The sequence below is a fragment of the Alternaria arbusti genome, assembly GCF_024043155.1.
Source record: "Alternaria arbusti strain BMP 1465 chromosome Unknown scaffold_2, whole genome shotgun sequence".
NCBI lineage: Eukaryota > Fungi > Ascomycota > Dothideomycetes > Pleosporales > Pleosporaceae > Alternaria > Alternaria arbusti.
The window spans coordinates 1450378-1474881 of NW_026249942.1; the positions used below are offsets into that span (position 1 = coordinate 1450378).

At 54.1% G+C, this 24504-nt stretch overlaps 7 protein-coding genes across 7 annotated transcripts; 3 read left to right on the forward strand and 4 right to left on the reverse strand.

Moving 5' to 3' along the window:
- Positions 1-1126: 1126 nt before the first annotated feature.
- On the reverse strand, positions 1127-2635 carry J4E86_002071 (uncharacterized protein; the record flags this gene model as incomplete). Its single annotated transcript, XM_051442634.1, has 3 exons — positions 1127-1566; positions 1623-2248; positions 2307-2635. The coding sequence occupies 3 exons, from the start codon at positions 2633-2635 to the stop codon at positions 1127-1129; spliced, it is 1395 nt and encodes a 464-aa protein (XP_051306222.1).
- Positions 2636-3215: 580 nt separating this feature from the next.
- J4E86_002072 (uncharacterized protein) lies at positions 3216-5563 on the forward strand (the record flags this gene model as incomplete). Its single annotated transcript, XM_051442635.1, has 2 exons — positions 3216-3552; positions 3603-5563. The coding sequence occupies 2 exons, from the start codon at positions 3216-3218 to the stop codon at positions 5561-5563; spliced, it is 2298 nt and encodes a 765-aa protein (XP_051306223.1).
- A 4127-nt stretch (positions 5564-9690) lies between these two features.
- On the reverse strand, positions 9691-10173 carry J4E86_002073 (uncharacterized protein; the record flags this gene model as incomplete). Its single annotated transcript, XM_051442636.1, has 1 exon — positions 9691-10173. The coding sequence occupies one exon, from the start codon at positions 10171-10173 to the stop codon at positions 9691-9693; it is 483 nt and encodes a 160-aa protein (XP_051306224.1).
- Positions 10174-13583: 3410 nt separating this feature from the next.
- Positions 13584-14726, forward strand: J4E86_002074 (uncharacterized protein; the record flags this gene model as incomplete). The annotated part of the gene is made up of 1 exon (XM_051442637.1): positions 13584-14726. One exon carries the CDS (start codon positions 13584-13586, stop codon positions 14724-14726), a length of 1143 nt encoding a protein of 380 aa, XP_051306225.1.
- A 1127-nt stretch (positions 14727-15853) lies between these two features.
- J4E86_002075 (uncharacterized protein) lies at positions 15854-16700 on the reverse strand (the record flags this gene model as incomplete). Its single annotated transcript, XM_051442638.1, has 4 exons — positions 15854-15970; positions 16049-16462; positions 16570-16584; positions 16644-16700. The coding sequence occupies 4 exons, from the start codon at positions 16698-16700 to the stop codon at positions 15854-15856; spliced, it is 603 nt and encodes a 200-aa protein (XP_051306226.1).
- Positions 16701-18736: 2036 nt separating this feature from the next.
- J4E86_002076 (uncharacterized protein) lies at positions 18737-19582 on the reverse strand (the record flags this gene model as incomplete). Its single annotated transcript, XM_051442639.1, has 1 exon — positions 18737-19582. One exon carries the CDS (start codon positions 19580-19582, stop codon positions 18737-18739), a length of 846 nt encoding a protein of 281 aa, XP_051306227.1.
- An 893-nt stretch (positions 19583-20475) lies between these two features.
- Positions 20476-24321, forward strand: J4E86_002077 (uncharacterized protein; the record flags this gene model as incomplete). The annotated part of the gene is made up of 2 exons (XM_051442640.1): positions 20476-20743; positions 20795-24321. The coding sequence occupies 2 exons, from the start codon at positions 20476-20478 to the stop codon at positions 24319-24321; spliced, it is 3795 nt and encodes a 1264-aa protein (XP_051306228.1).
- Between the last annotated feature and the right edge of the window lie 183 nt (positions 24322-24504).

Below are 24504 nucleotides of genomic sequence, written 5' to 3' on the forward strand. Positions count from 1 at the left end.
TCGATTCGTTCTCTTCCGCGTCCGCCTCTCCACATTCAACAACTGGGAAGTTGCCACTGCCTCCCGGTCGACATCCATCTCTTCCATCTGCCTGAAACCCATTGGGGCAACACTGCAACCCAATCTCTCCGTCAATCCATCTGTTATCACTACCCTCTCCATTCGCGTCTGTTTGTGTAGCAACGGCCGTCCAAGACGCGGGGCATGCGGTAGCGGGCGAGTAGAATGCGGATGGCGATGGATAGATATTCGATGTCACCCAGGGCATGCAAGCGGTGTTTATGCTGAAGGGTATCGGGTCCCCGTCTTCTTCAGGAAAGACACATGTCTCGCCCCATGCGACGGCGCCGTTGAGATTGCGTAGGGTAGCGCATGCTTGAGGTGGTGCAGTTGCCCATGCTGTGTCCCAAGTGTGTTGTAGGCTTCGCGATGTAGACGTCATCGTACTATCAAGGGACTTCCAAGCTTACCACAGCCACGGCCGTGTTTCTGGGCAATGCTGCTAGCTACGAGAATAGAGCTAGAGATTGAAAGGATAATAATGCCAGAGAAAAATGGCAACGATGCGCAATGGCTTCACAGCAATTACTGAACACCGAAGACACGCCGCTGCACCGGGGGAATTAAGTACGTTATTCCCAAAAGCCCATTCATCATCGGAATACATCACCAGGAACACAGCCTTGCCAGACCCACTTGCCGCATCTTGGACTGTTAGAGGCGTGGTGGTGTGGAGAGAATTCGATGATTTCATTCGGTGGCAACGGGCCGGCAGTTCACCTCATAGGTTGCTGTTCCTGGGCAATCTTGGCAACTTAGCCTCGTGTAGGCTAGTTTGGTTGATCTCAGTGATTTAGTGATCGATATTTGCCTCGGGCATGTACAGTGGAGTCTGTGTTGCTGCCGTTGGTGGAGAGGTGCCGGTTTTGGAGTGTGCAAAGGATTTGGCATAGCCACTGTACTTATCATCACGCTGCACCAGCGGGCTGGTAGTGAATTTTGTGTTCTATTTTTGAATTTCCGTTTATGTACAGATAGTGGTAGTATGCAAAAGCTTGTTTCGAACGGATAGTTCGGTATATGGTATACTAGATCAATTCCTTCATAGGCTGGCAGGACTCACCGGCTATGCTTTGTAGCCAGCCTCCGCCAGACCCTCCTTCAGGCTCTCAATCGCCTTGGTGATATCCGGTCGGTTCGGGTCGGTGACGCTGACGCCCATGTGTCCGAAGCGAATGTACTTGGTTGCGATCTCCTTGTGCAGACCACCAGCGAAGATGACACCCTTCTTCATGAGGTTGGGCAGAACATCCGGAGGTGTCATACCTTCGGGTAGGTAAATGGCGGTCATACCAGTGGCCTGGTTCTCAGGCTTGGAAGCAAGCTGCTTGAGACCGAGATCAGCAACAGCCTTCTTGACCTTTTGCGACGCGGTCTTGTGTGCCGCCCAGTAGTCTTCAACGGGTCGGGCGAGGATCTGCTTGAGTGCAGTGTCGAGCGCGTGGATGAGTTGTGGGGAGGGCGTAGCGAAATAGGACGCCTTCTTGGCTTCGTAGTTTTGCATGACTGCGGTCACGTTAGTTCCGCTGATGCGCTTGTGCTATGATTTTGGAGGTACTCACTGGGCAACCAGTTCTTCCAGGAACCGAAGTAAGAAGTTGGTCGTGTCTTCCTCGCCTTGAACCTCTCAATCGCTCGGCCAGACACCATCATGATGCTCAGACCAGCTGGGCAGCCAATGCCCTTTTGCGAAGCCGTGATGACGGCATCGAGTTTCCACTCGTCGAAGCGAATCTCTTCGGAGCCAACACTGCAGACACCGTCGACTACGACCAATGTCTCGGGGCTGACCCTGTGGACAAGCTCGCTCAATGCCTTGATCTCGCTGAGCACTCCAGTCGACGTGTCGACGTGGGTGACGGTCAGGATCTTGTACTCCTTCTCCTTCAGTGCCTTCTCCACCTCATCGAGTTGTGGTCGGTCGCCAATGGGCGCTTTGAGCTGTGTAGCCTTGACACCGTAGGTCTCGAAGCAGTCGGCGAACGAATCGGCAAAGTAGCCGGTGTGTAGGACGAGCACCTCATCACCGGGCTCAACCAAGTTGGCCGCTACCTGGTCCCATCCGAGTGTGCCAGAGCCAGAGATGACGAAGGGTTGCGCAGCAGGGTCGCTGGACAGGAACAGCTTGCGCAGGTTTCCGAGGACTTCGCTGAAGGTGTTGACGAAGGGTTGACCGACATGCGATTCACTAATGAGGTTAGCAATTGCGAACAGCATGAACAGTAAATGCCATGGGTGTGTCTTACCTGTAATGGCTCATAGACGAGAGTACGGCATCGTCAAACTCAATGGGCCCTGGAATGAGCAGGGCAGGGTGTGGTGCTTGGCTCGACATCTTCTTGGGTGGTTCCGGCGCAAGCTTCTTGACCTGCTCTACTTCCTTCTTGATTTCCTTCTTGGCTTCCTGCTTGAACTCTTCGGCCTTCTTGGGAGGTATGCGGTTGCCTTGTTCGTCTTCGATGCGGGCGGTGCGTTCAGTGGAGAAGGGAGTGTTCAATTCGAGAAAGGGCTTCGAGTCTAAATGCTTGGAGATCTGTGTAAGGCGGGAGCCAGCGCGCGCACGAGGTGACGACATGCTTGGGCGGGGTTGAAGGCGGCTGTTCACGGCTAGGAGACGCAACCGCGGGGCTGCAAACATCCGGTGATCGGAGACGCGCGATGGATGAAAGTGGCTTTGATAGACACGAACGGTTGCTGCGTTATGCCAATTGCGACAATGTGCGATTACTTGTTCGTGTTCGGGAGTCGAGGACGCGTCAGAGAAAAGAAAATTAGTTACTGATAGTAATGAGAGACTGGGAAGGAATTTGGAGATGCGATTGACAAATAAGGGGTCTATGGATGGCCGCTCATAAATTTACGGAACGAAAAGACACTTCTACACGCACGGATGCGGAGCCGGGAGTTGCTGAATCGTGGGGTGCCACGGGTCCGCGATTCGGTCGCGTGGCGGGTGAACATGCGCTCGTCACGTGCTCGCGAGAAAACGGCTGGACTTTACTCGGCAGGGATGTTTGTTATGATCGGGCCCACTCTCGTGCAGCATCAACACTCGAGCGTCAACACGATACCAATTCGCTATCAATGCATCCTAGCAGCGCATAGACAGCTCGATACAATTATACGACAGTTTATTTGACGCTTTTACCAAGACGATGCGTGTCACACGCGCCCGCGCCCAACAGGGCAACGATGATGCGACCGACGCGACCGAGCGTGCACCCTTGAATCAAATTTCCTCAAATGCATCGCCCAAGCAGACCCGCTACGATGACGAGGAGCTAGTCCCGAAAACACCCGCGAAGACACCCGCAAAGACTCCAGGAAGGAAGGCGAAGGGCAAAGGCCGGGCGAAAAAGGGAAAGAAGGGCAAAGCGGCTGAGGAGGATGAAGAGGAGCAGACCGGAGCCGCACCTGAAGAGGAGCAAGCCGCAGATGAAGCGCCCACGAACGAACCAACTGGCGACGATGTTTCCAAAGACGCTTCCGATGGTGAGTTCGCAGCCGCTCCAGACCAACAACCGTGGACTAATGGTGTACAGGAGCCTCAAAAGCCCCCGCAATCACCGAGCGACCCGTGACTCCAGCGCCGCGACTGACACGCCGACAATTGGCTATGCAGGAGGAGGAAGCGAAACAAGCGAAGCTCAGCGCCCAATCACACGAGCCAGAACCAGCTCCAGTCGCAGAGGAGGTGCCTTCGACTGTGGAATCGACCGCAGAAGCACATGCGCCCGAGGAGACATCGTCCGAAGATGCAACAACAGGCGCAGAAGAAGCGCAGATTGAGAGTGACCCACAGGAACCGATACAGGAGGTTGAAGCGCCAGCTACGGTAGAGCCTGTAGAGGAAGCGCAAGATGAGCCCATACCGGAGGTAGAGGAAGCGCCTCAAGAGAAAGCCGATTCTGTGCAGCCAGAGCATACTACCTCAGTACCGCGCATCGATGAGCCCCATTGCGAGGAGCAACCCGTCGAGGCAACAGCGACTGAGGAGGACTCGTCTGAGGATCAAGTGCCAGAAACTGATGCTGAAGTCCCCGCGCCCTCAGTCGAAGTGAGCTCAGAACCGGAGCCCAAGACACTGGTAGCCGAGAGGCCCAGCGAAGATGCCATGACACCACTTGGGAGCCATCCGTCCAGCCGACGAGCGTCCCGCAGCCCCTCGAAATCGCCAATGCGACTGGAGGAGTCTTTTGGGGCCATTGATGCGCTTGAGGAGGCACTGGAGAATGTGACCTCAGTGACCAGCTTCAACCATGCGAATGAAATGATGTCGCCTCAGAAGGCAGAGTTTCCAAAAGCAGCTACCACACAGACGATGCGATCGAAGGCGCTCGGAAAAGGGCCAGTGCCTGCGCCTGCTACCAAGCTATCGAGGACACCCAGTGTTGCTGCGCCTAAGAGCATGAAGCCAGTGAAGTCTTCGATGGCTCGCGCATCCAGTGTCCGCACAGCGCCTAATAAAGATATCAGAATAGATTCCACGGATACAGTAGATTACCTTGCCTCGAAACGCCGGCCGATCAGTATGTCATTCCCCACACCTGCAGCACCACCAAAGGGCCGCGCACCCACAAAGGCCACCTTCCAGCTTTCAAGTAACGATGTTGTCGCCAAACTGAAGGCCCAAAAAGAGGAGCGGCAGAAGAGAGAGACAGAGGGCGTGGTTCGCAAACCACGCCCGATTAGCATGCCTCCTCCACCGAAATCCGATAAGCCCCTGACGAAACCTGCGTTCCAACTCCCTGGCGAGAGAATTGCTGAGAAGCTCAAGGCACAGAAGGAGGAGCGGTTGAAGAGGGAAGCCGAAGCATCTGCACAACCAGCACCAAAGCAGCGCCCCGTTAGCATTAGCATGGCACCTAAGCAGCGTCCTGTTAGCATCAGCATGGCTCCCCATGCAAAGTCGACGAAAGCACTGACAAAGGCGACTTTCGAGCTCCCCGGTTCAGCCGTCGCTGAAAAGCTGAGGATTAAGAAGGAAGAGCGTCTGAAGCGAATGGAAGAAGCGGAGGCAGCGAAGAAAGAAGCTGCTCTCAAGGCACGGCAAGCACCAGTGCGCAAGCCAGTGACCGTTCCTATCAGACAACAGCAACCAGGCGTTACCATTGCGCCTCCACAACCACTCCAAGCACCACAGGCCCAGCCCCAGCCTCAGGCTCAACCCCAGGCTCAACGTGCGTCGTCGCTGGCTAGCAAGCGCAGCAGCATGTCTCTATCGCAACCGCTGTCTCAATCCCGCTCTACATCGACTTCCTCAGCAAACCGCAACAGTGTCATCGTTCCCAAAGCTATTGTCACGCCTGTCGACGCCGCGCAACAGAAGGTCAAGGGCCGAGAAGTGTTCAACCGCGACCGCATGGAGAAAGAAGCCCGTGAGCGAGAAAGGCGCGAGAAGGAAGAAGCTGCGAAGCGAGCGCGAGCGGAAGCTGCAGAGAGGGGCCGCATCGCGAGTAGAGAGTGGGCTGAGAGGCAAAGGAAGAAGCTGATGGGTGTTTGAATGGTCTTGTAACGTGTGTTTCTGGTTCGGCTTCTTATTCGGAGATTATGTTTGGTGTCTCGGACATGGAGGATATTGGTATACTCTCCAGGTCTTTTCTTACTTCTTGCTAGGGTTGGGTTCATCTTTTCTTTGGCGTTGCCAGCTGTCATTACCTCGTCCTCCGATGGTCGACTGGAGGTTTTCTTTGGAGTTGGAACCACGGCGATTGCATCTCGTCTTTTCCTTGGGCCAGGTGGGTTGAATCCAGATCAGACCCGGTGTATTTCGTTTTCAGGGCTGCACCAATGCTCTGCTCTTATTTTGTTCAACAACTTACAATTGCGAGCAATTAACCTTCGAGTGTTAGCTTCAAACGTTCACCATGTGTTTTGTGTCCTCCAATCTGCCAGTCCAAGTTTCCCGATTCGAAGGTCTGGCCCTCAACGATTTGACATCTTTGACAGCTTTGACTTGCCCCTGGCAACAACATTCGAGAAGGCCCAGCTGGCCATGAAAACTCTTCACAGAGCCTCATGCCATGAAGTGTTTCGCAGCGCTTGCGTCGGCACATGGACTTGCATGTCTTGCACTTTGGATCTTCAATTAGCGCCATAGAGTCGGGCCTTACCATCCCACGCGGCTTTAGCAGCAAAATTACTTCCAAGGTTCTTGCGATTTGACTTTGAGTGAGGCAGCATCATCGTTGAACGGCGATGCATACTCCAACAGGACACTATCGTCAAGCGTCCGGTTGCCACCGCGGCTGCTGCCCGACGGTCTGGTATTGGGCGGAGTCCCTTACCGCTCGTATGTGCACATGTCAGCAAATCCGTCCCATAGCGTCATTGTGTCGAGACACGTCGGAGATTGGGCACTTGTTCTGTACTTTGCGAACACATCATGCAGAAGTCACGATTCGTCGCGGGTACATGTGCCGTGGCATCGACTGGCTCGGCACGCTCCTGGTCTGGTTTGACATCCCACGCAGATCAATTGGCGTATGACTGACAGGCGAATGTGTGATAGGCATTGGATTGTGCGACATTGTGATGGTGTCGTGCGATCTCTTCGATCTTGCGTCCACGTGGGTCGAGGCGGTACTTTCAGCCGCACCGTTACGTCCGGCGTGTCAAGGAAGTAAGGAAGAACACTGAAAGACGTTGCGACCCAGTCTACGCCTTAGCTCTTGGGAATGCAGCCTCATGTGTGTCAAACAAAAGCTTCTAGCTCGCGGTTCTCGCCAACTGTCCCAACATCACAAGGGATACCTTGAAGTATCGAGATCTGATGCGTGTCGGCGCGTACCGAGAAACCCCGCAGAGGATGGAGCTACGTGCCGCCAGATCTTATCTATACGAGTCAAGCGCGAGGTCCGCGGCGTGCGGTTCACGGCCATTTGGGATTTTCTCGTGACGCCATCGTGCGCTTCATATCAGCCCAATGCCGAGTCAGTTGTCGTCGTACCCACGCTTTCCTCGCGGTCAGGAACTGCTGGGAAAGCATAATGGCCCGAATGACTGAAATTGAAACCCCAATCTGGCACGATCCGAAGGGACGTGAAGGATCTGTGTTCCTGAACGGCACATGCGCCGATCAGAGATAGCTCGATAAGCGAGAATGTATGATAGGTTGGATATGGGTTCCGCCAGATCTTGACAATATTGATGACGCCTGACACTGACAGATTGCACGCGCATTCCCGCCTGCCTGCCTTTCGGGGCAACGTGTGCGTGCCTGCATTTCGTTGCGAGTCAATTCTGGAATTGTCAGGGTGCATGCGATGAATGTCAGCGATCGGTCCCTTGCATCGCGCGATTAGGGTCCAGATGCAGAATAGACGGAGGTCACTCCTGCGTCTGTGACTTGAAAGTTTCCCGTTGTTCAGCCAAACATTAGCTGTCCCCAGATTATTGGGGATCAGCGTACTACAACAGCAGTCTGGATCGACTGCCAACTCTGGCCGGAGCTTGCGCAATAGCAAGATATATTCAATAGCTTGTAAGCGAAGTCTTATGAGAAGCGAGAGGCCGTATTGAGTGCGTCGTCACGCTTTTCCGCGACGATCCTCGGAGATCGCGGGCAATCTGCACGTAGGCGAGGAGAACCAGTCATAGATGTTTGGTCAAGCCTTTTGCTTTTTGTCACACTCTGGTAACGAGGCTAGAGTCAGGGGGTCTTGAGGAGGCTCATGATGGGATTGTGCAACTCCGAAGGTATGTCGGGGAGTTGTTCGCTGTCTCCGAGCCTTGTCAACCCGTGGTTTTTGGCTGGATGCCTGGAGACCCGAACCTAATTTTACAGTAGCGGCTGCACCCTTAGCTACCATCGCAACCGGAAGGGGAACCCAGCACTTTGTATGGGTGTAAAACAGCGACCAGTATCGGTCCTTGGCTGAGCATGAGGTACTTGGGAATGTTTGACGCGGCCCGTGGCGGTTATCGATTCTGTGAGGTCGTCGGATCTCGGAACAGTTGACTATGCCCTAAGTGTAAGCGAGGTGAGCTGTGAGTGGTGTGAGTCTGAGATGGCTGCGTTCATGTCGTTCGAGCCGTGTGCGTCGCATGTCGCACACGCAGCGATGACCTAATGGTCGGAGTAGCAGGATGCCGCTGTCTCGCCGTGGCCTGGACGGACGTCAAAGGGCAAAGCTGCACAAAGTGTTGACAACTAATCCTGGGGCTCGCTTGCGAAGTGGAGCCGGATGAGCTGGCATGGCGGAAGAGGACCGTGAGAGCGTCAAGGCGCTGCTTGAGCAAATGGAAAATTCTTCGATGAGGCGGCAGTCGGGCGCTGCCGTGACAAATGCGCGCTGCGACTTGGACGGGCGACGACATGACGGAACAGGCAACGCGATCATGGCTGGCGGCGTTGCGCCATCGTGACTTCCCCTCACCTTTGCAAATGCCGCATGACGAAGCGTGGGATAAGTTGCTTTTGGTTGCGCGCAGCTCGCATAACGACTGGCGGGATGAGCCCTGTCACCGGTAGAGACCCATGGCAAGCTACGGCCCGTTCACACAGAAATGCGGAGAAGCCAAGCAGAGGCATGCCCACCTGCAGCGCACGTCGCCAATGGCACGCCCCGGACGCGGCCGTGGGCATGCAGGTTGGTGTTTGAAGTGCTGGAGGGCCCTCTGCCCATACCCAAGGCAAGGGCGCTGCGACCAAGTGGGTGCTTCCTGCCTGCTGGAACCCGTGGACCTCTCAACAGCGTCCATGTGTGTCTGCTCGGTGTTTATCGCCACCAGCTATCACTTGCTGCGAACGTTGTTGAGTGTGGCTGACATCTGGATCATGCCTGAAGTCTGTGAAAATTCTTCCTGGCGAGCGTCGCACAGCCAGAGGCATACCGGTGGAGAGGCCAGCCGTGCCTCGTCCTCGCACTCTGACCACGTACTGCGCAACATGCAAACTCTAAAGCGCCACGGGAATATAGAGAGACGCAGCACTGGGCCCGGCCGTGTCTCATCTGTGCACGTCTGAGAGGCTTGTGCTTATCTCGAGCCAAACACTGTGCCAAAGGGAGCCCGTCACGTGTTGGTGAGGGGTTGGCGCGATCTGCGTCGATAGTGAGACAGGATGGGGTTGGACAGGCGGTTGCGCGAGGCTGTCATCTGAGTATCACCGAGAACAAGTGGAGCAGAGGCAAAAAGTTTGTGTCTTGTCGCCATGAGTCTATGCCCATGGCCGTTGCGTCCATTTGAGACAGCTACTACTACGCTATAGCTAGAGCGGAAAACAGGCGCGACATTCAACGCCGGCCGAGTGAGAGGAATTCCCAACCGTCCTGGCCACAGTGGCCGTGATGCAATCGCATGTGCAGAGTGACCCCAGTCACCCACCCACGCCGGGGCTAGATGCTCGTAACAAAGACCCCTATACACCAAGGGGATATATAAATACTTTTAATCGTACACTGCGTCCACGTATGACAACAAAGGAAAGGGTACAGAACTAGAACGCAGCGCAACGGTGGTGGATATGCAGGTGTACTCCGTGGACCCATGCCAGTCTCAACCCCCCAAGGTCCGAGACTGATGCAAAATACAAGAGAACAGAGAGAAACCGAAAGAAAGACAAGACGTCTTGATCGGGTGTCGTAATTGTCGTGAAACCAAACTCCAAAAGCAGCGGACTTGGCAAGTCTAGTACTGCGTGTACCGCCTCTTGACGTCGCGTGTTTGGTCAAAGGAGCGCATGTAGCTGTTGAGTTGGGTTGCCGCTTGTTGCGAGATGCCGGACTGGGACTGGGAAGATTGCGAGGCTAGAGATGATCGTGACGACGAGGGCGTCAGGCTGCGCTGTGGGGAGGGCCTTGTTGCGGTTGGTGGTGCGAAGTAGCTGCCATTTGCGGTTGGGTAGTAGTGGTACGGGCTCGCTGGTGGCACTTGTGAACTCGAGGCTCCCTTGTATGCGGAGAAGTTGATTGCGGGGGCGAGGTAGAAGCCGTTGTTGGACGAGGACGAGGAGGAAGCGGATGATGACAGTTGCGAGGGTGCTTGTGCTGTGCTGCCGGCTCGCTCCATGTCGACGAGGCGGCACGATTGGGAGCAGTAGACGCCGTTTTCAGCGATTTGGCGGTCGCAGGACAGGCAGAAGTCGTTGAAGCACTCCATCTGGGAAGCCATTGCGAGGTGTGTAGTATGTGTTGGTGAAGTAGTGGTGGTGGTGGTGGTGATGGTATAGCCGCCGACGAGATGATATCGGGGTAGAGTGTTGGATGGGTGAGTGTAGTTAATGTAGTTGGACTCAAGCGGGACGACTGGGCTATGAACGGGTCTCAAGTGGGAGTCATGAGGTAGTTAAGTTCGTGAGCGGCAGGACCGTGTGGAGCAGCGGGAGGATGAGCCCCATATACTTAAGTCGCGCTCAGGCACTTCACGGCTGACCACCGACCACCCTAGCAGGCTTGGGTTGCAGGGTCCACGGGAGACGCACCCCTGTCGCCTCTCCACAATACTAATATTTCTTCGAAGCGCTGTAAGCCCGCACCCCTCAGCACCACCACCTGCACCACGCACCCATGCACTCCCTAGCGCCTCCGCCGAACAGGTCCAGTGCCATCCCTCGCCAGCTGCACGCTCTGCACGCTGCTTGGGCCACCACGGTGCTGTGCTGCCGCCATTCGCTCTGCCGCAGCGAACGACGGCCCTCACGGCGCTGTGAGCTGCTCGATGCTGCAGCCAGCAGAGCGTAGAATTTTCGGCCGCGGGGGCAAGAGCAGCCGGCTTGCGTAGTCAGTAGTGATAGTCGCGCCATCTGGTGACACCACCCTCCACCTCCGCCCGAGTTGCGTGATAGCAGCGCGACGCGAAAACGTCGCTCCATGACGGAATCCCCTCGCTAGTCATCTGCCCGGCCCTGCGCCGGACGCGCAGATGACTGACGTGCAAATCTAGGTACGAGGCTTCCTCTTCCAGCCAGATGGCGGCGGGCCAGTTATCGGTTTCAGCAGTCATGAGCGCCCTCCCATGTCCCTCTCCCACTCCCTCTCCAATCCCATGCTGCCATCCACTCCCATAGCCGAATCGCCTGCCCCAGCGTTAGGCCCGCTTTTCGCTATCTTCGGTGATAACACACGCCTCCCCAGAGCCATTATTTGCACGCGCTAGCTTTCTGTCTCACGCTCAGCCCTGCACCAAGTCAAATTCTTCCTCTAAGCCAGCCGCCTTCCGTAAGCCGTCCATCTGGCACACGGAGTGCTGAGGAACCATACTGATCCTCGTGGCGACGGACAGAAACGCACACCCACCTCGTCTTGACTATGCAGCTAGTTCCGACCAAGTGTCTCGTTTTGCACCCGCATGCCTAATCACGAACAGCCTTGATCCAAGACGTTATCTTTGGCCTGCAAACCACTCTCTTCCACATACGGGAGTACGGCTACGGGTTGCAGCGGCGATCTTCAACACTACGCACGACACACCACCCTCAGAACTGCCGCCTGCTGAGCCCTTTCACAATTCCTCAACACGACTCCTCTTCAATTTCCGCGCGGCTCTATGCCTATTCCGCTGTCCAGACAGGCGCCTGGAGGACCTTGACGCCTCGCTTCTTGCTGAGCGCCTCAAGCCTCTTTTCCCTAAAAAGTCAGGAGCAGACCGACCTGGACTCATGGTCATGGCTTGCTGCCCCCATCGGGGGCCGGCGAAGGCGAAATGAGTATCAAACGGTAGTAGGAACGCATGTTCGCTTGTTCGTCTAACTGCTCATGGCTTGCGCAATCTGTGCAGTGTGCAGAGCAACACTCTTCCAGCTTCTCCAGCTCACACCAAGCGAGATAAGACGCTCGGTGCAGGCAACCGCACTCCTACCAAAGCATACGTCCTGCAAGTGGCTGCAGCCTTCACGGTGTCCATGTCCAGACGGACGAATGACGAAGCCGCCCTCAGCTGCAAGTCACTTGGCCGACGTGCTCCAACACGAGCAGCCTGCATGACCTGCCAGAGAGACAGCCCCCACGCTGCTTTTTCCAAGGTTCCTGTACGACATGCCCTAGACAAGCCACCAAGCGAACTCCTTGATACTTACAGGCTTTCTGCAGGAACGGTTTGGCCTTATCGCAAGATCCTCGCGGTTAACGAGGTCCCTTGAAATTCACCTTCTCTAGTGTGCCTCCTTTACCATGACGCGCGATTCATGATACTGCAATCACGGGTGCAATTACAGCAGCGCGACCAATGCGGTACCCAAAAACAGATGTGGCCCGTGAAAGATGCCCTTCCCCACAATAACCGCACGCACTTTGTGATTGCGAAAGATGGCGACATTGCCAGGGAGCGGGCCATGCGCTGCATCGCTTTGCCCTCGAAACGGCTGTCAGCCTCAATAAACAATACAGCGTTGCACATAATCCTCAACAAGTATGCATCGACGATGCACTCCCCAGGTAGCAGCAGCGTTGATCAACGATATAGCACAACGTAATGCATCGAAGGCATCCAGACTTCATATATGCTAGAGTATAGCACCACTCGATTCCCCAATGACTATGCTGTGCATCGTCTACGCGCCCCAGCTGCAAGATGATGCAGGACGCGGCTTGTCCAATATTCGTGCGTCTCATGTACCTGTCCCCCATCATTGCCAACATCTGCAACACTATGGGGACCTTCGGGATGCAGAACCCCAAACCACTCGAAGGACCTTGCGAGATGCGACCTGCACCTTGCAGCAGGCAACATCTCTCGAGCAGCATGCGAATACACGCTGTGTAACTCGACGACAAGCGCCATTAATCTATCGTGAACGCGGCACGGAGCACCAACCGACTCTAGATTCAATAACGAGCAGCCTCGCCTCGTTGCTCGCTTGAACCTGGTGGTTATCTCCCGGGTTTGGCACTCTCCCGAGACATCGGCCCGTTTTGTTGGCGGGTCGACCGCGAGTGGGCTTTTCCCAACGATATGTGTTTCCCGGCGGTTGCCCGTCGCTGGTACTGGAAGGGCCTCCCTTTGCGGGAGGAGTCGGAGTGGCGCCGTCAAACCTACCAAAGTTTCCATGTGTCTGGTGATGCGCGACGCCGCACTCGTGATTTCCAAACTGTAGTCTAACTCTAAGACAGACGATGGCTCTTGTCTATAAACTAAAATACAGCAACGATCTTGGGGTACAGTTCGCCTAGATACAAGCTAGAACAAACGAGCTTCATCAAGGTTTGGGTCGGACCGCGAGCTTTCCGTGCTCTCAAATCAACCGGAACCGAGCTAGCGGCATGACTCGAGCCTCGTCGTTTGTGCCGTTCACATTCAGCCACGAATGACTCTTGCATGTGTTGCGCCGCCTGGGGAAGACTCCAGGCTTCTCTTTGGCCTGTCGACGTTGGCGACATCGTCGAGCCTCATGTTTGTAGCCATGGTACTGCGAAAGCAATGCGCGTGGAGCGCTCCATTAGCCTCGCTTACTATGCGCTTGCTAGTAGCTTGCCAAAACTGTTTCATCACCTCATTTAGACTAATACTGCGAAATCTTCACCAGAAGACAACTACAGTGCAACATTCATCACGCAATCCCGACCAAAAATCACCCGATATCCGTCATGGCCTACTCCGCCGAGCTTCGCCTCGCTTTGCAAGCCGTACACCGGGCGTCATTGCTCACCAAATCCGTTCTCCGGAGCCTATCCAACAACGTGTCTGCGGAGACAAAGGCAGATGACAGTCCCGTGACCATTGCGGACTTCGCCGCTCAAGCCCTCCTCATATCCGCCCTGCGTGCCGTGTACCCAACAGACGCGTTTCTGGGCGAGGAAAGCGCTGATGCATTGCGTCAAAACGAGACACTCGCTGACCGCGTCTGGCAGCTCGTGCAACAGGCGAAGGACGAGACTCATGCAGGTGGCTCCGAGAACGAGAAGGGGGACGGAAACTCTGTCCAGAAGGAGGAGTTGGCTTTCCCGAAAAGTAAAGAAGAGATGTTCGAGCTCATCGATAGGGGTGGGAAAGGGGAAATCACCAGAAGAGGCCGAACATGGGTCATGGACCCCGTGGATGGCACAGCAACGTTTATGCAGGGCCAGCAGTACGCAGTTTGTCTGTGTTTGCTAGTCGATGGCGTACAGCAAGTCGGTGTCATTGCGTGTCCCAACCTCGCCTTCCCCATCCAAGGGGAACTGGGCCAAACTGCGATCCACGAGGACCAAGTCGACAAAGACGGCTTTGGCGTCATACTCTCCGCCGTCAAGGGACAAGGGACCTTTATCCGCTCCATGAACAGTACCCTTTCCGCTGGATTTGGAGAACCCCGCCATGTTGACCGGACTACGCTTCCCCAAAAGAAAACCTCAGAACTAAACTTTGTCGAAGCAACACTAGGCAAAACATCTCTCTCCCAGCCCGAACACAACGCCGTTGCTACTACTCTCGGTGCGCAATGGCCAGGTACCATTCTCTGGTCTCAGCAGATGAAATACGTGGCTCTTACCCTGGGAGCTGCGGACGTCATGGTGCGCATCCCAAAGACTAAAGACCGCTTTACGTATATCTGGGATCACGCTGGTGGCCATCTTCTTTTCCAGGAAGCGGGTGGCGTTATCAGTGACTTCAAGGGCGAACAGATTGATTTTGCGAATGGAAGAAAGATTACGGGAGAGAGGAACTGGGGTATGATTGCTTGTATGCCTGGGTTGTTTGAGGAGGTGGGGAGGGCGGTTATGGAGGTGTTGAAGAAGAGGGATGGTTGAGCTGGTGGTGGGGATGGGGATGCTGGGTTGAAGGGTGTTGTACGCAAGACCACAATACAACATCATGGTTGGATCAAACTCGATATACACTGGATGTTGAGCGAATGCCGTTAGGGTTGGTTTCGATGCGGTGATGTACTGCATCATGATGGTATACTAGAGACTACCTATATCTAGGACTAGTAATCGACATACATCAGATCACAAGCTCTTGTACATTCAGAGTACGCGCGTCAGGCCATACTACGCTCCGATGGTATACCGCGAGAGTCACGCTGTCAGACAGAGACACTATAGATTACGCTACAACGTAATGTCTCAGTATCTCATGTACCTGCTCCACAGTGCCGATTGCGTGGAGTCTCGGGTACCGTCATGCCATGCCCGCACCACACCGGCACGATCACATCGGCTACCCGACTGTACCGACATGTCGCTCGTCCCGAACATGACCGTCCAGCCTCAAAACTCAGGTCCGGGCTCGGGTGTCAGACTCCAAAGCTTGAAAAGCGCCGTGTAGCGCTACACAAAACCTCTAAAACAGCCTCACCGGACAGTAAGTGACATGCCACGGGAATACAAAAATGTGGGGTAAGCCACGACGTGAAAAGAGGGAAAAAACGGAGTATCAGCAGCGGTAAGGACGACATGATGGCATGAGTCTCAGGTGAGCAAGAAATCGGGGGGTTCGGGTGCTCATCATCTGCTTGCATGGCTTTTGGCTTTTCAGGGGTTGTACAGCATGGTATGGTCATATGTAGGGAGAACATGGAATATGCCTGAAAGACATGATGCATGATTGCGGGTCTCTTTTTCGTTATGGGATCTGCGCGGACAAGTATGGAGTGTGTGCTAGCCGTAACGGATAGCATGCACATGATGGGGTTTATTACACGACATCCTTGGTATATAGGCGGTGCTACAGCGGAATCAAGTCCGACGCCAACTGGATCGGCGCTGGTTGCTAGAGAGAGGGGGTCCATGTGCAATTGCGATATGTTGTGTACTGCTTCTATTCCTCGTTGTGAACGCATGCACAAGCATGCTGGGTGTTTGCACAACCGCTCTGTTCATGCGCCCATCCGGCCTTGAGCCGTCGACAGCCGCTGGCTTGTAACACCTTTGGTCTATGATGCGCCGCCGCCGTTTTTCCGGAACGAGACTTTCTCCACTGCGACGTTTTCGTTGCCTTCGGCGTCTTTGCGTAGTTGGTAAACGTAGAGTACGAGGACGTCGCCTTGGACCTAGTTTCGTGTTAGCCTGATATCCTCTCCACCCTGCTGCTGCTTGCTGTTCCTTGGGTAACACCTGGGTAAACTCACATCCATCAACACAAAACTCGGCGTGGGATCCTCGTCCTCTGTCCACCACCCCGTGCTCATAGCGCCTGTCGCACTTCCAGGGTTGACAAAGAACTTGCCTTCCATCTCATACGCCTCGAACTTGTGTGTGCCGCCCCATAGCAAGACATCGACGTCCATCTGCCGCGCTGCTATCAGCAGACTGTCGCCGTCGCCGGGTGGTATGATTGTATGGCCATGTGTGAAGCCTATGCGCAGACTTCCGTGTGTGACGACTTTCGACAAGGCGAGATTAGGCGCTTCCACGTCGAAGTCGCCTTTTACAATCTGTAGATCGGGTGCAATAGCGCGCAGGAACTCGTACGTTTCGCGGTCTGTTATGTTGCCTAGACAGAGAATTTGGCCGATCTTTCCGGGTGCGAGGAGCTTCTTGAACTATATCGTCGTGTAAGCGCATGCGCGTGTGGGTCTACGAGAGACGATGTGCGGTTGTAGTAGGTGGTGACGGATGGTGAACGTGATAGAAGTAGGGTAAAGCGTACCTTGGCCGGTATGTCCTATGAAGCCTGTAAGTTTGTGAGGTCTAGCATCGTGAAGAGTCGCTGTGGTGACATACTGAAGCTCGGTCTGGTATGAAGAGGTCGCCTAGGACCAGCACCAGTCGCGAAGCCATTGTAGCGGCGCAGTTGTGTCTTTATGCGCGCAGTGTACGTTGAGAGGTAGCTCAAGAGTATATAAAATAAGAGATTGGGGCTTCGCAAGGAAGACAGAAATGTAGCGGAAGCTTGCGGGGATGTTGCGCGCAGCTGGAGGTGGAAGTTGGGGAGCTATGCTGTCACTGGGCGGGCCCGGGTGGCAGAACCATGAGCTTGGCAGGGACGCCTGAACTGGAGATCACGATGCTTCTCCACCACCCACTTTAGGGCATCTTGACCATGCTTACCTTTCCTGCTGAAAAGTCTTAGGACTACTATTTATGTCACTTTCCTTGGACCTCAGCCTGTCCGTTCAACACTGGCTTACCCCCCAAGCATTACAATCAACGCTTTTGACCATAGATCTACCCGTGCGCGATTGTGGCTATTGTCACTTTAAGTATGGAGTACGACGCTGACGAAGCAGCGACTAGGAAGCGGCTGCTGTTGTCCTGTTACCAGTCATCCCACTTCTTTGTTATCCATATGTCACATCACTAACACCGATCCCATAAACAAACTCTGTAAACATATCAATACCAGAAAGATTGCAAGTTTCTACGTTGAAACTTGATCTGATCATCAGTTTGTTAATATGACACCGGGTCTGGCTCTCTACGCGATATGCTGACATGGGGTATTTATTTATACAAGGCTAGGACGAGGCTGACTCTTGTAGCTTCCGGTGAACACACCAGTTTTACAGCTGGAGCGAATATGAGGAAAACGGTCTGCCATGACATCGTCACCCGATTTGCAAACAGGATTGTCTACACCGCTGCATTACGAATGCCCGAGCAAATCATAGTCACGGAACAGCTGCACCTACCTACCTCGTGGTCACCGGTGTGTTCTCGAGTGCATGATAGGCTGATAGGGCGTTCGCCTCCAACCGAGAGTACACCTCCACAACACCTCCATAACACCTCCCCAACCCCATAGAAGAGATACAGAGGCCGTTCAAATTGGACATGAGTTCTAACATCTTATTATCCTTCGAGCGACGTTGGCGGCGAGGTATCTGCATAAACCCTGGGACCTGTGAGGGAGGCATCGGGGAAACGGGATGGGCGGCTCTGATTCACTTGTCAATTGTACGCTGCTGCGGCATGCATCCCAATAGACCTCGAGATGATTCAAATAAACGCCAATTCTTCAAAATGTTTTGTCGTCTGCAATCTTTGCAGCAGTTCAGTGAAGACCTTTTTACCGCAGCCCAATCCGTCTTTTTCTGCCCACCCCATCGCTTTTTGCACTTCACACATACAATCGCGACAGCCAATCACGGCCTTGCTCAGCTGCATCTGAATACGTGGGGATGACAAGCCCGAACGACAGTACAGTCAACGTCGCGCTACAGATACTGTTTGGCATTGCCGCCATCTTCAGTGTCATCATAGCGTTGTTTGGTCTGCATTATCGAGATTCTCTTGGATTTGTTTTATACCGGCAGTTCAGGAACCGTCCTAACGAGTGTATGTACACAAGATTGATGGGACTGGCATTTGCTGTATGTTGGCGCTGACTGTACTACTAGCATACGAGCTCGAAAGCGGACTCCAATACTCGGATGACACGACAGCAGGCCGGCGATTTATCACACGTACTCCATCCGTGCAAGATCCTCCTTCGACTGATATTCGTTCAGCGACACCCTCACTTTCAGACTCAACAGCCCCAACGGAGCCGGTTTCCAACACTAGCCTTTGCAACACCAGCCCCGAAACGAACTGCATAGTCATTGCGCATCATCACACGATGGCAGATTCCTGCGCATCATGTGCGAAACTACGATGATCAAGGACAATGTTTGCTAGGAGCTTGCAAGGAGTTTGTAAGGAATTAGAAGAGTATCTACACGTCTTTCCAAGTCATGAGCCTCATACCATGGTGTCGTAGTAGTAATACATGTAATCTATACAGCTTCGTCAAAATACACTGCTATTTCCAGGTGCACCCGAGTTGATCCTCTGGACGACAGACATCATCCCATTGTAGCATGGACGATGTAGTCTCATATGGCAATAGACCTCCTCTCCTCTTCCGCATCACCATACCAACCGAGAAGGTGCGCGACATACTCTCCAGCGAGCCCCAGACTGATCGCTCCGCCAGTAAACCATGCACCGTTAACGAACCACCACCAACAGTTTTTGACTTCCTTTAGCTTCACTCGTCGGATCATCGTCCCTAGGGTGACTGCTGCTCCCCCGACTGAGCCGACGAAGTAGACCGGCCCTAAGCCTGCTGCGACTCCAGTAGCGGATAACAGACCGAGCTGAACGACGGCAAGACCCGACAACACCATCTTGGTTTCTTTTTCGTGCTTGAGTGCGATGCTCTTGATTCCAGCTTTGACATCGTCTTTGATATCCATGTGCGCGTAGATCATGTCGTACAGAACGGTCCACGCAACGTTACTAGCGTAAAGGCAAGCTGCCGCAGTGAGCGCTGCTTGATTCGCCAACAGATCCACACCCAGCGCAGGGAAGCCCATCATCGCACCCCAAGAGAACGTAAGACCGAGGACAAACTGAGGATAATACGTCACCCGTTTCGCCAAAGGATAGAGCGTAACGAGAACAAGTGACGGTGTCGCGTACCAGAAACATTCGAATGGGAGTGATAGAAGAACAGCCAAACCAGTCGTAAGCTGTCCTCCGAGGAAGACAATAGCCTGCTGTGGTGTGATTGCTCGTCGAGCTATTGGACGTAATCGCGTGCGTTCGACGTGTGGATCGAGGTTCCGGTCCCAGAGGTCGTTGATCGTGCATCCGGCGCCTCTCATTACGAGAGCTCCTGTGAAGAAGAGGGCTGTTGTGCTGATGACTGCGGATGGTGCAGCGAGAGGGGTAGCCATGGTTGCAGCGAGAAGTGTGCTGAACATGCAAGGAAAGAAGAGGTAGTATGTACCGGCTGGTTTGTCCAATCTCATCAGCTCGCCGTATGGAACTGCTTTCTGGGGCAGATATGACAGGAAGCCGGTGGTTGGTGGCTTGTAATCGGGAAGTGGTTTCGACGGTCCATCTTGTAGCGCTGTCGATGCCGCTATTCCTGACTGCAAGTTTGTCGAATTTTGCCGTATTGACTTGATGAGCTGGGTGGTTTGCGGACGATAGCTCGCAAGTGACAGCGGTGTTGAGAGTTGCCCTCGTCTGCAGGCAGACTGGAATGTGGAATAATCTCGCGTGTATTGACGACACACCGGTGCTGCCCGCGCTGCGTAAAGTCGTAAGAGAGCCATACTCGGCTTTCAGATGTTTAGACGGTCAGGAGTGTTTGCAATTTCACATGTAAAGGCATGCGTGATACGTCTTCTGTTTGCTGGGCTTGTATGCAGGGTCTCGCTTTCAACGTGCTATGCTGAACATATCGAAGACGATGTAAGTGGCTGGAACCTCGATTGGGAAAGACACTTCGGCCGCCGTCCAGCGCCGAATCGGGACGGTGAGTGAGTGGGGAACGTGAAAGCTGAACCATGGGTTCGCGCTAACTCTCGACGGTACGTGACTGGTCAGAACGCCGTTTCCTCGGTCACGTCCACATCCCGAAAGCTCACCACGCCGCCGCCAAATCAACTACAACTCACACTTTCTGCAGCACTCGCTCTGCCAGCGATCACGACCACGCGCCCCCGCCTACCCGCTGCGCCCCCGCCTATTCGCAATTGCGACGCCGCCGCGGAGGTGCCTCACGCTCCTATAACCCCACACCAAGAACGCGACTTCTGGATGTTAGTCGTGGGTGACGACGATGCCGGCCGCGCGCCCCCGGGCCTCTTTTGAGCCCATACCGCCCGATTTCGATGTGCGCACCTTTGTGGAGACCGCGGACAATTTCCAATATGTCGACCGCATTTCCTACGAGATGATCGCCAACAATGGCATCGAAGCCTTTGAGAAGCTGGTGATGCTGCACGTCATAATAGGCGGCAAGCCTCTTGTCATCGACGGCTTCGAGGAGGTGCTGGATCCTTGGACCTTTACACCCTCGTGGCTGCGCGACAACCATGGCGATAAAGGTAAGCGCAATTTAGGGCAGCACTCGGCGCGCATAGCTAACAGTGAGACAGTCGAGAATGCGCGCAACCTGTCGACCAAGGAGAACATTCCTCTTACCATGAAGCATTACCTAAAGCATATGACGAAGCTGACCGAGCAATTCTTCGACGGCCCTGACGACGCATACCGCGATAAGGCGAGGCAGCGCATCTACCTCAAGGATATCGACTGTCCTCAAGTGTGGCATGATAAACTGAAGGAGCACATTCCCTCGGTTCTGTTCTACCTCAACGAGAGCACTGGTGAGCCTGGGGGCCCTGGCGCATTGGACGAGCCTGGTGGTCGCAAAGGACGCGGAATTGGACGCGCAGGAGATCTTATGAGCAGCCTGCCACCTGAGATGCGCGCGGAAAACCTTATGTGCTATATTGGCCACGAAGGCACCTACACCCCGTCTCATCGAGAGATGTGCGCTTCACTCGGTCAGAACATCATGGTCAATGCATCAGGCAACATCAGCGAAGACGGCAAGCAGGAGCGTCCTGGGTCTTCCATATGGTTCATGACAGAGAGCAAGGATCGGCATGTCGTCTCGGAATACTGGCTTTCGGTATTAGGCCACGACATAGAAGTGGAGAACCATTTCGCGCAGCTCATCGCCTGGAAAAAGGCCCCATTCCAGACTTATGTCGTAGAGCAACGGGCGGGCGACTTTATACTCATCCCACCACTAGCTCCTCATCAAGTTTGGAATCGTGGTACGCGAACCATGAAGATTGCTTGGAACCGGACGACTGTCGAAACACTGGAACTCGCGTTGAACGAGGCATTGCCCAACTCACGAGTCGTCTGCAGAGACGAGCAATACAAGAACAAGGCGATCGTCTACTATACCCTTCAGAAATACTCCAGCCTCATCAAGTCCGCGCGCGCTCAAGTCGAAGCGGGTGGCGAACAGGCAGTCGCAATCCAAACGTCGGTTAAAATAAAGCAAGTTCAGAAAGATTTCAAGAAGCTCTTCGATCTGTATAAGGCCATTCTGCTATCAGAGGCGTTTGCACCGGACTCACGAGAACACCCAGAGTTTCTTCCCTACGACAGCAACGTAACATGTGCCTATTGTAGATGCAACATCTTCAATCGCTTTCTTAGCTGCAAGACTTGCAAGAACTTGTTCAGTTCTGAGATTGAAGAACCGTACGACGTTTGCATGGACTGCTATTGCATGGGACGAAGCTGTGGTTGTCAATCAGGATACACATGGGTCGAACAGTGGAAGTGGAAGGACCTCCTTCACAAGTACGAAGAGTGGCGCGCTCAGATTATCGACATCGATGGCTTCGTACATGAGAAGACTCCGCTTCCACTGCAAGAAGAGCGACGATATCTTGGCAAGAAGACTTTGGCAACAGTCTGTCAAGAGCAACTTCGAGTCCGGCCCTTCGTCGATGTTAAGAATCCGCAACCTGAGAGCGTCTCCGATGATGAAGAGCCTATTGTCGATGAATACGGCAACGTCAAGAAGGTTGCGAACAAGAAGTCGAAGCAGTACCTTTCAAAGAATAAGTCGTGCCATTTCTGTCTTCATCGCCACCCGAAATGGAAAATGGCATTCTGCACGAGCTGTGACCTGTCCTATTGTTACGGTACCCTGTTTCGAGCACACGACATGATGCCGGTAAACGTCATGGAGGCTTACAACTGGAAGTGTCCACACTGCAGACGAGTTTGCAATACTGGCGCTTGTCGACGTGATCCCCGACAACATCCATACGAACCTAAAGGAACCTTGCTCGGCCATGACACCAAGAAAGTGGCTGATATACGCTCAGTAGAGTGTCTCGTCGATTTCAGTGTGTCTAATCTGAACTGGTTGCGGGAAGAGGAGGGTATGGGCCAGAGTGCAATGCAACGCAGAATGCTGCAAGCGGAGATGGACAAGATGGCGGATCCTTCTCTTGATGCGCGATTCATTGAAGATGACAGTCACGGCTACACCCGATACGGTATTACCTATTCTCCCGTTGAGGATGCCAACGGCGTCGTTCACGACAATGGTGACGGAGGGGCAAATGGTGCTCCATACTACCATGATCCTGGCATGGATGGGGAGATTCCGCGTCTGGGTCAGAAGCGTGGTCGCGAAGAAGACGAGGATGTACAGGGCAACCGGCGGAAGAAGGCCAAGGCAAAGAAGCAGAAGAAGAAGAAGGACGACGAAGCACAACCCCTGCAACCGAAGAATGCATCTGGCAAGGAATATCAAAAAGAGGTACAGAGGAAGCTGCTCGAGGATGCCAAACGCGAGGACAGGTTCATCATGGTTGCCGCGAAGATGAAGGGTAAATCCAAGGTGGTAAAGTTATCTCTGGCCACTGGCCATCTTGACCGAATCCGCCAAAGACCCGTCCCCGAGCGCGCACCAGTCCTGCGACAAGGCACTCCTGAGAAAATCGAAGCGTCTGGCGACATGCGGTCCATTCTACAGTCCGATGTTGTGCCGAAGCCAAACACTCTCAAGAGCGTGGCTGAGAAAGAGAAGGACGCGAAGACATATCGGATCCGAGTAGAAGAGGATGAGGCATACTCAACGCGCAAGCGCAATCCAGAAATCAGCGGCGCTGCGAAACCAGGCAGGCCTCGTGGCTCCAAACGATTTGAAGAGATCACGCTCGATTCTGATGAGGAGTTTGGTGGCGAGGAAGAAGAGCCCGAACACACTGGCCGCCCGCGTGGGCGCGCGTCGAACTGGTTGGCGCGAAGGAATGAAGGTGAAGAAGACCTACCCACCGAGCTGCCGTCCGACTTTAGGGATGGAGCTGTAAGGCCCAACCGGGAGAAAGACCGAGAGCGAAGCCGCGTGTACAATGAGCGCCGAAAATCTATGCCAGCAAAACCAAAAGCTGGAATCAGACCTACAGGACCACCGTCCGAAGATCCGGAACCCAACAACGCTGGTGATGTCTCCGGGCATGCCTCTGATCAAGATGGTCTTCACGAAGAGGACGACCAGTCCAGTGAAGCTTTCATTCTCGCACAACAAGCCGCTGCCGCTGCCCTGGAAGCCCAACGTCGGGAGGAGGAGGCAAAAGCTCGTGCAGAAGCTGAAGCTACAGAGGCCGAGGAGAATCTGCGAGCGAAGATGGCGCTGTTCCCCGATTCGGACGATGACCAGCTTATGGACACATTCCTTGGTGACCTGCCCGCTGATGAGGAGCCATTCGAGGATGACACGCGATCTGAGGACAAAACACCAGAGCCTGTCCGCACAGGGCCACCGCCAACCACAAACTCCATCTTGAGTGGGTTGAATGGGAAGAAGATCAAGATTGTTGCGGCATCCAAGCGGAACGGTAACGGACCAAGCAAGGTCACTACTACGACGACAGTGACTGCACCAGCGTCCAAGTTTTCCGCTGTTAATAGGAAGCCTCAGGCTGTTAATGTGTCGGATTCGGAGAGTGATGATGAGATTCCTGCGAGCGCACCAGCTCCGAAGAAACCTGTTGGCAGACCACCAGGTCGCCCTGCTATGGTACCGACACGCGGTTCGAGTTCTGGGAAGCGTGGTCGTGGACGTCCAAGGAAGACTATGTGAAATGTCGATTAGCCAGGCGTTTGGAGCTTGCATTTACATAAGGCTGTTTGTTTGTTTGCTCATATACCATTGTTTCTTAGGAAGGCGTGGTGGATATTCCTGTCGCATCTCCTCGCAAATGCTGAGGCGGGCGTCCGGTGCATTATCGTCCATGGTCATAGATGAAGCGTCGAATTCGATATT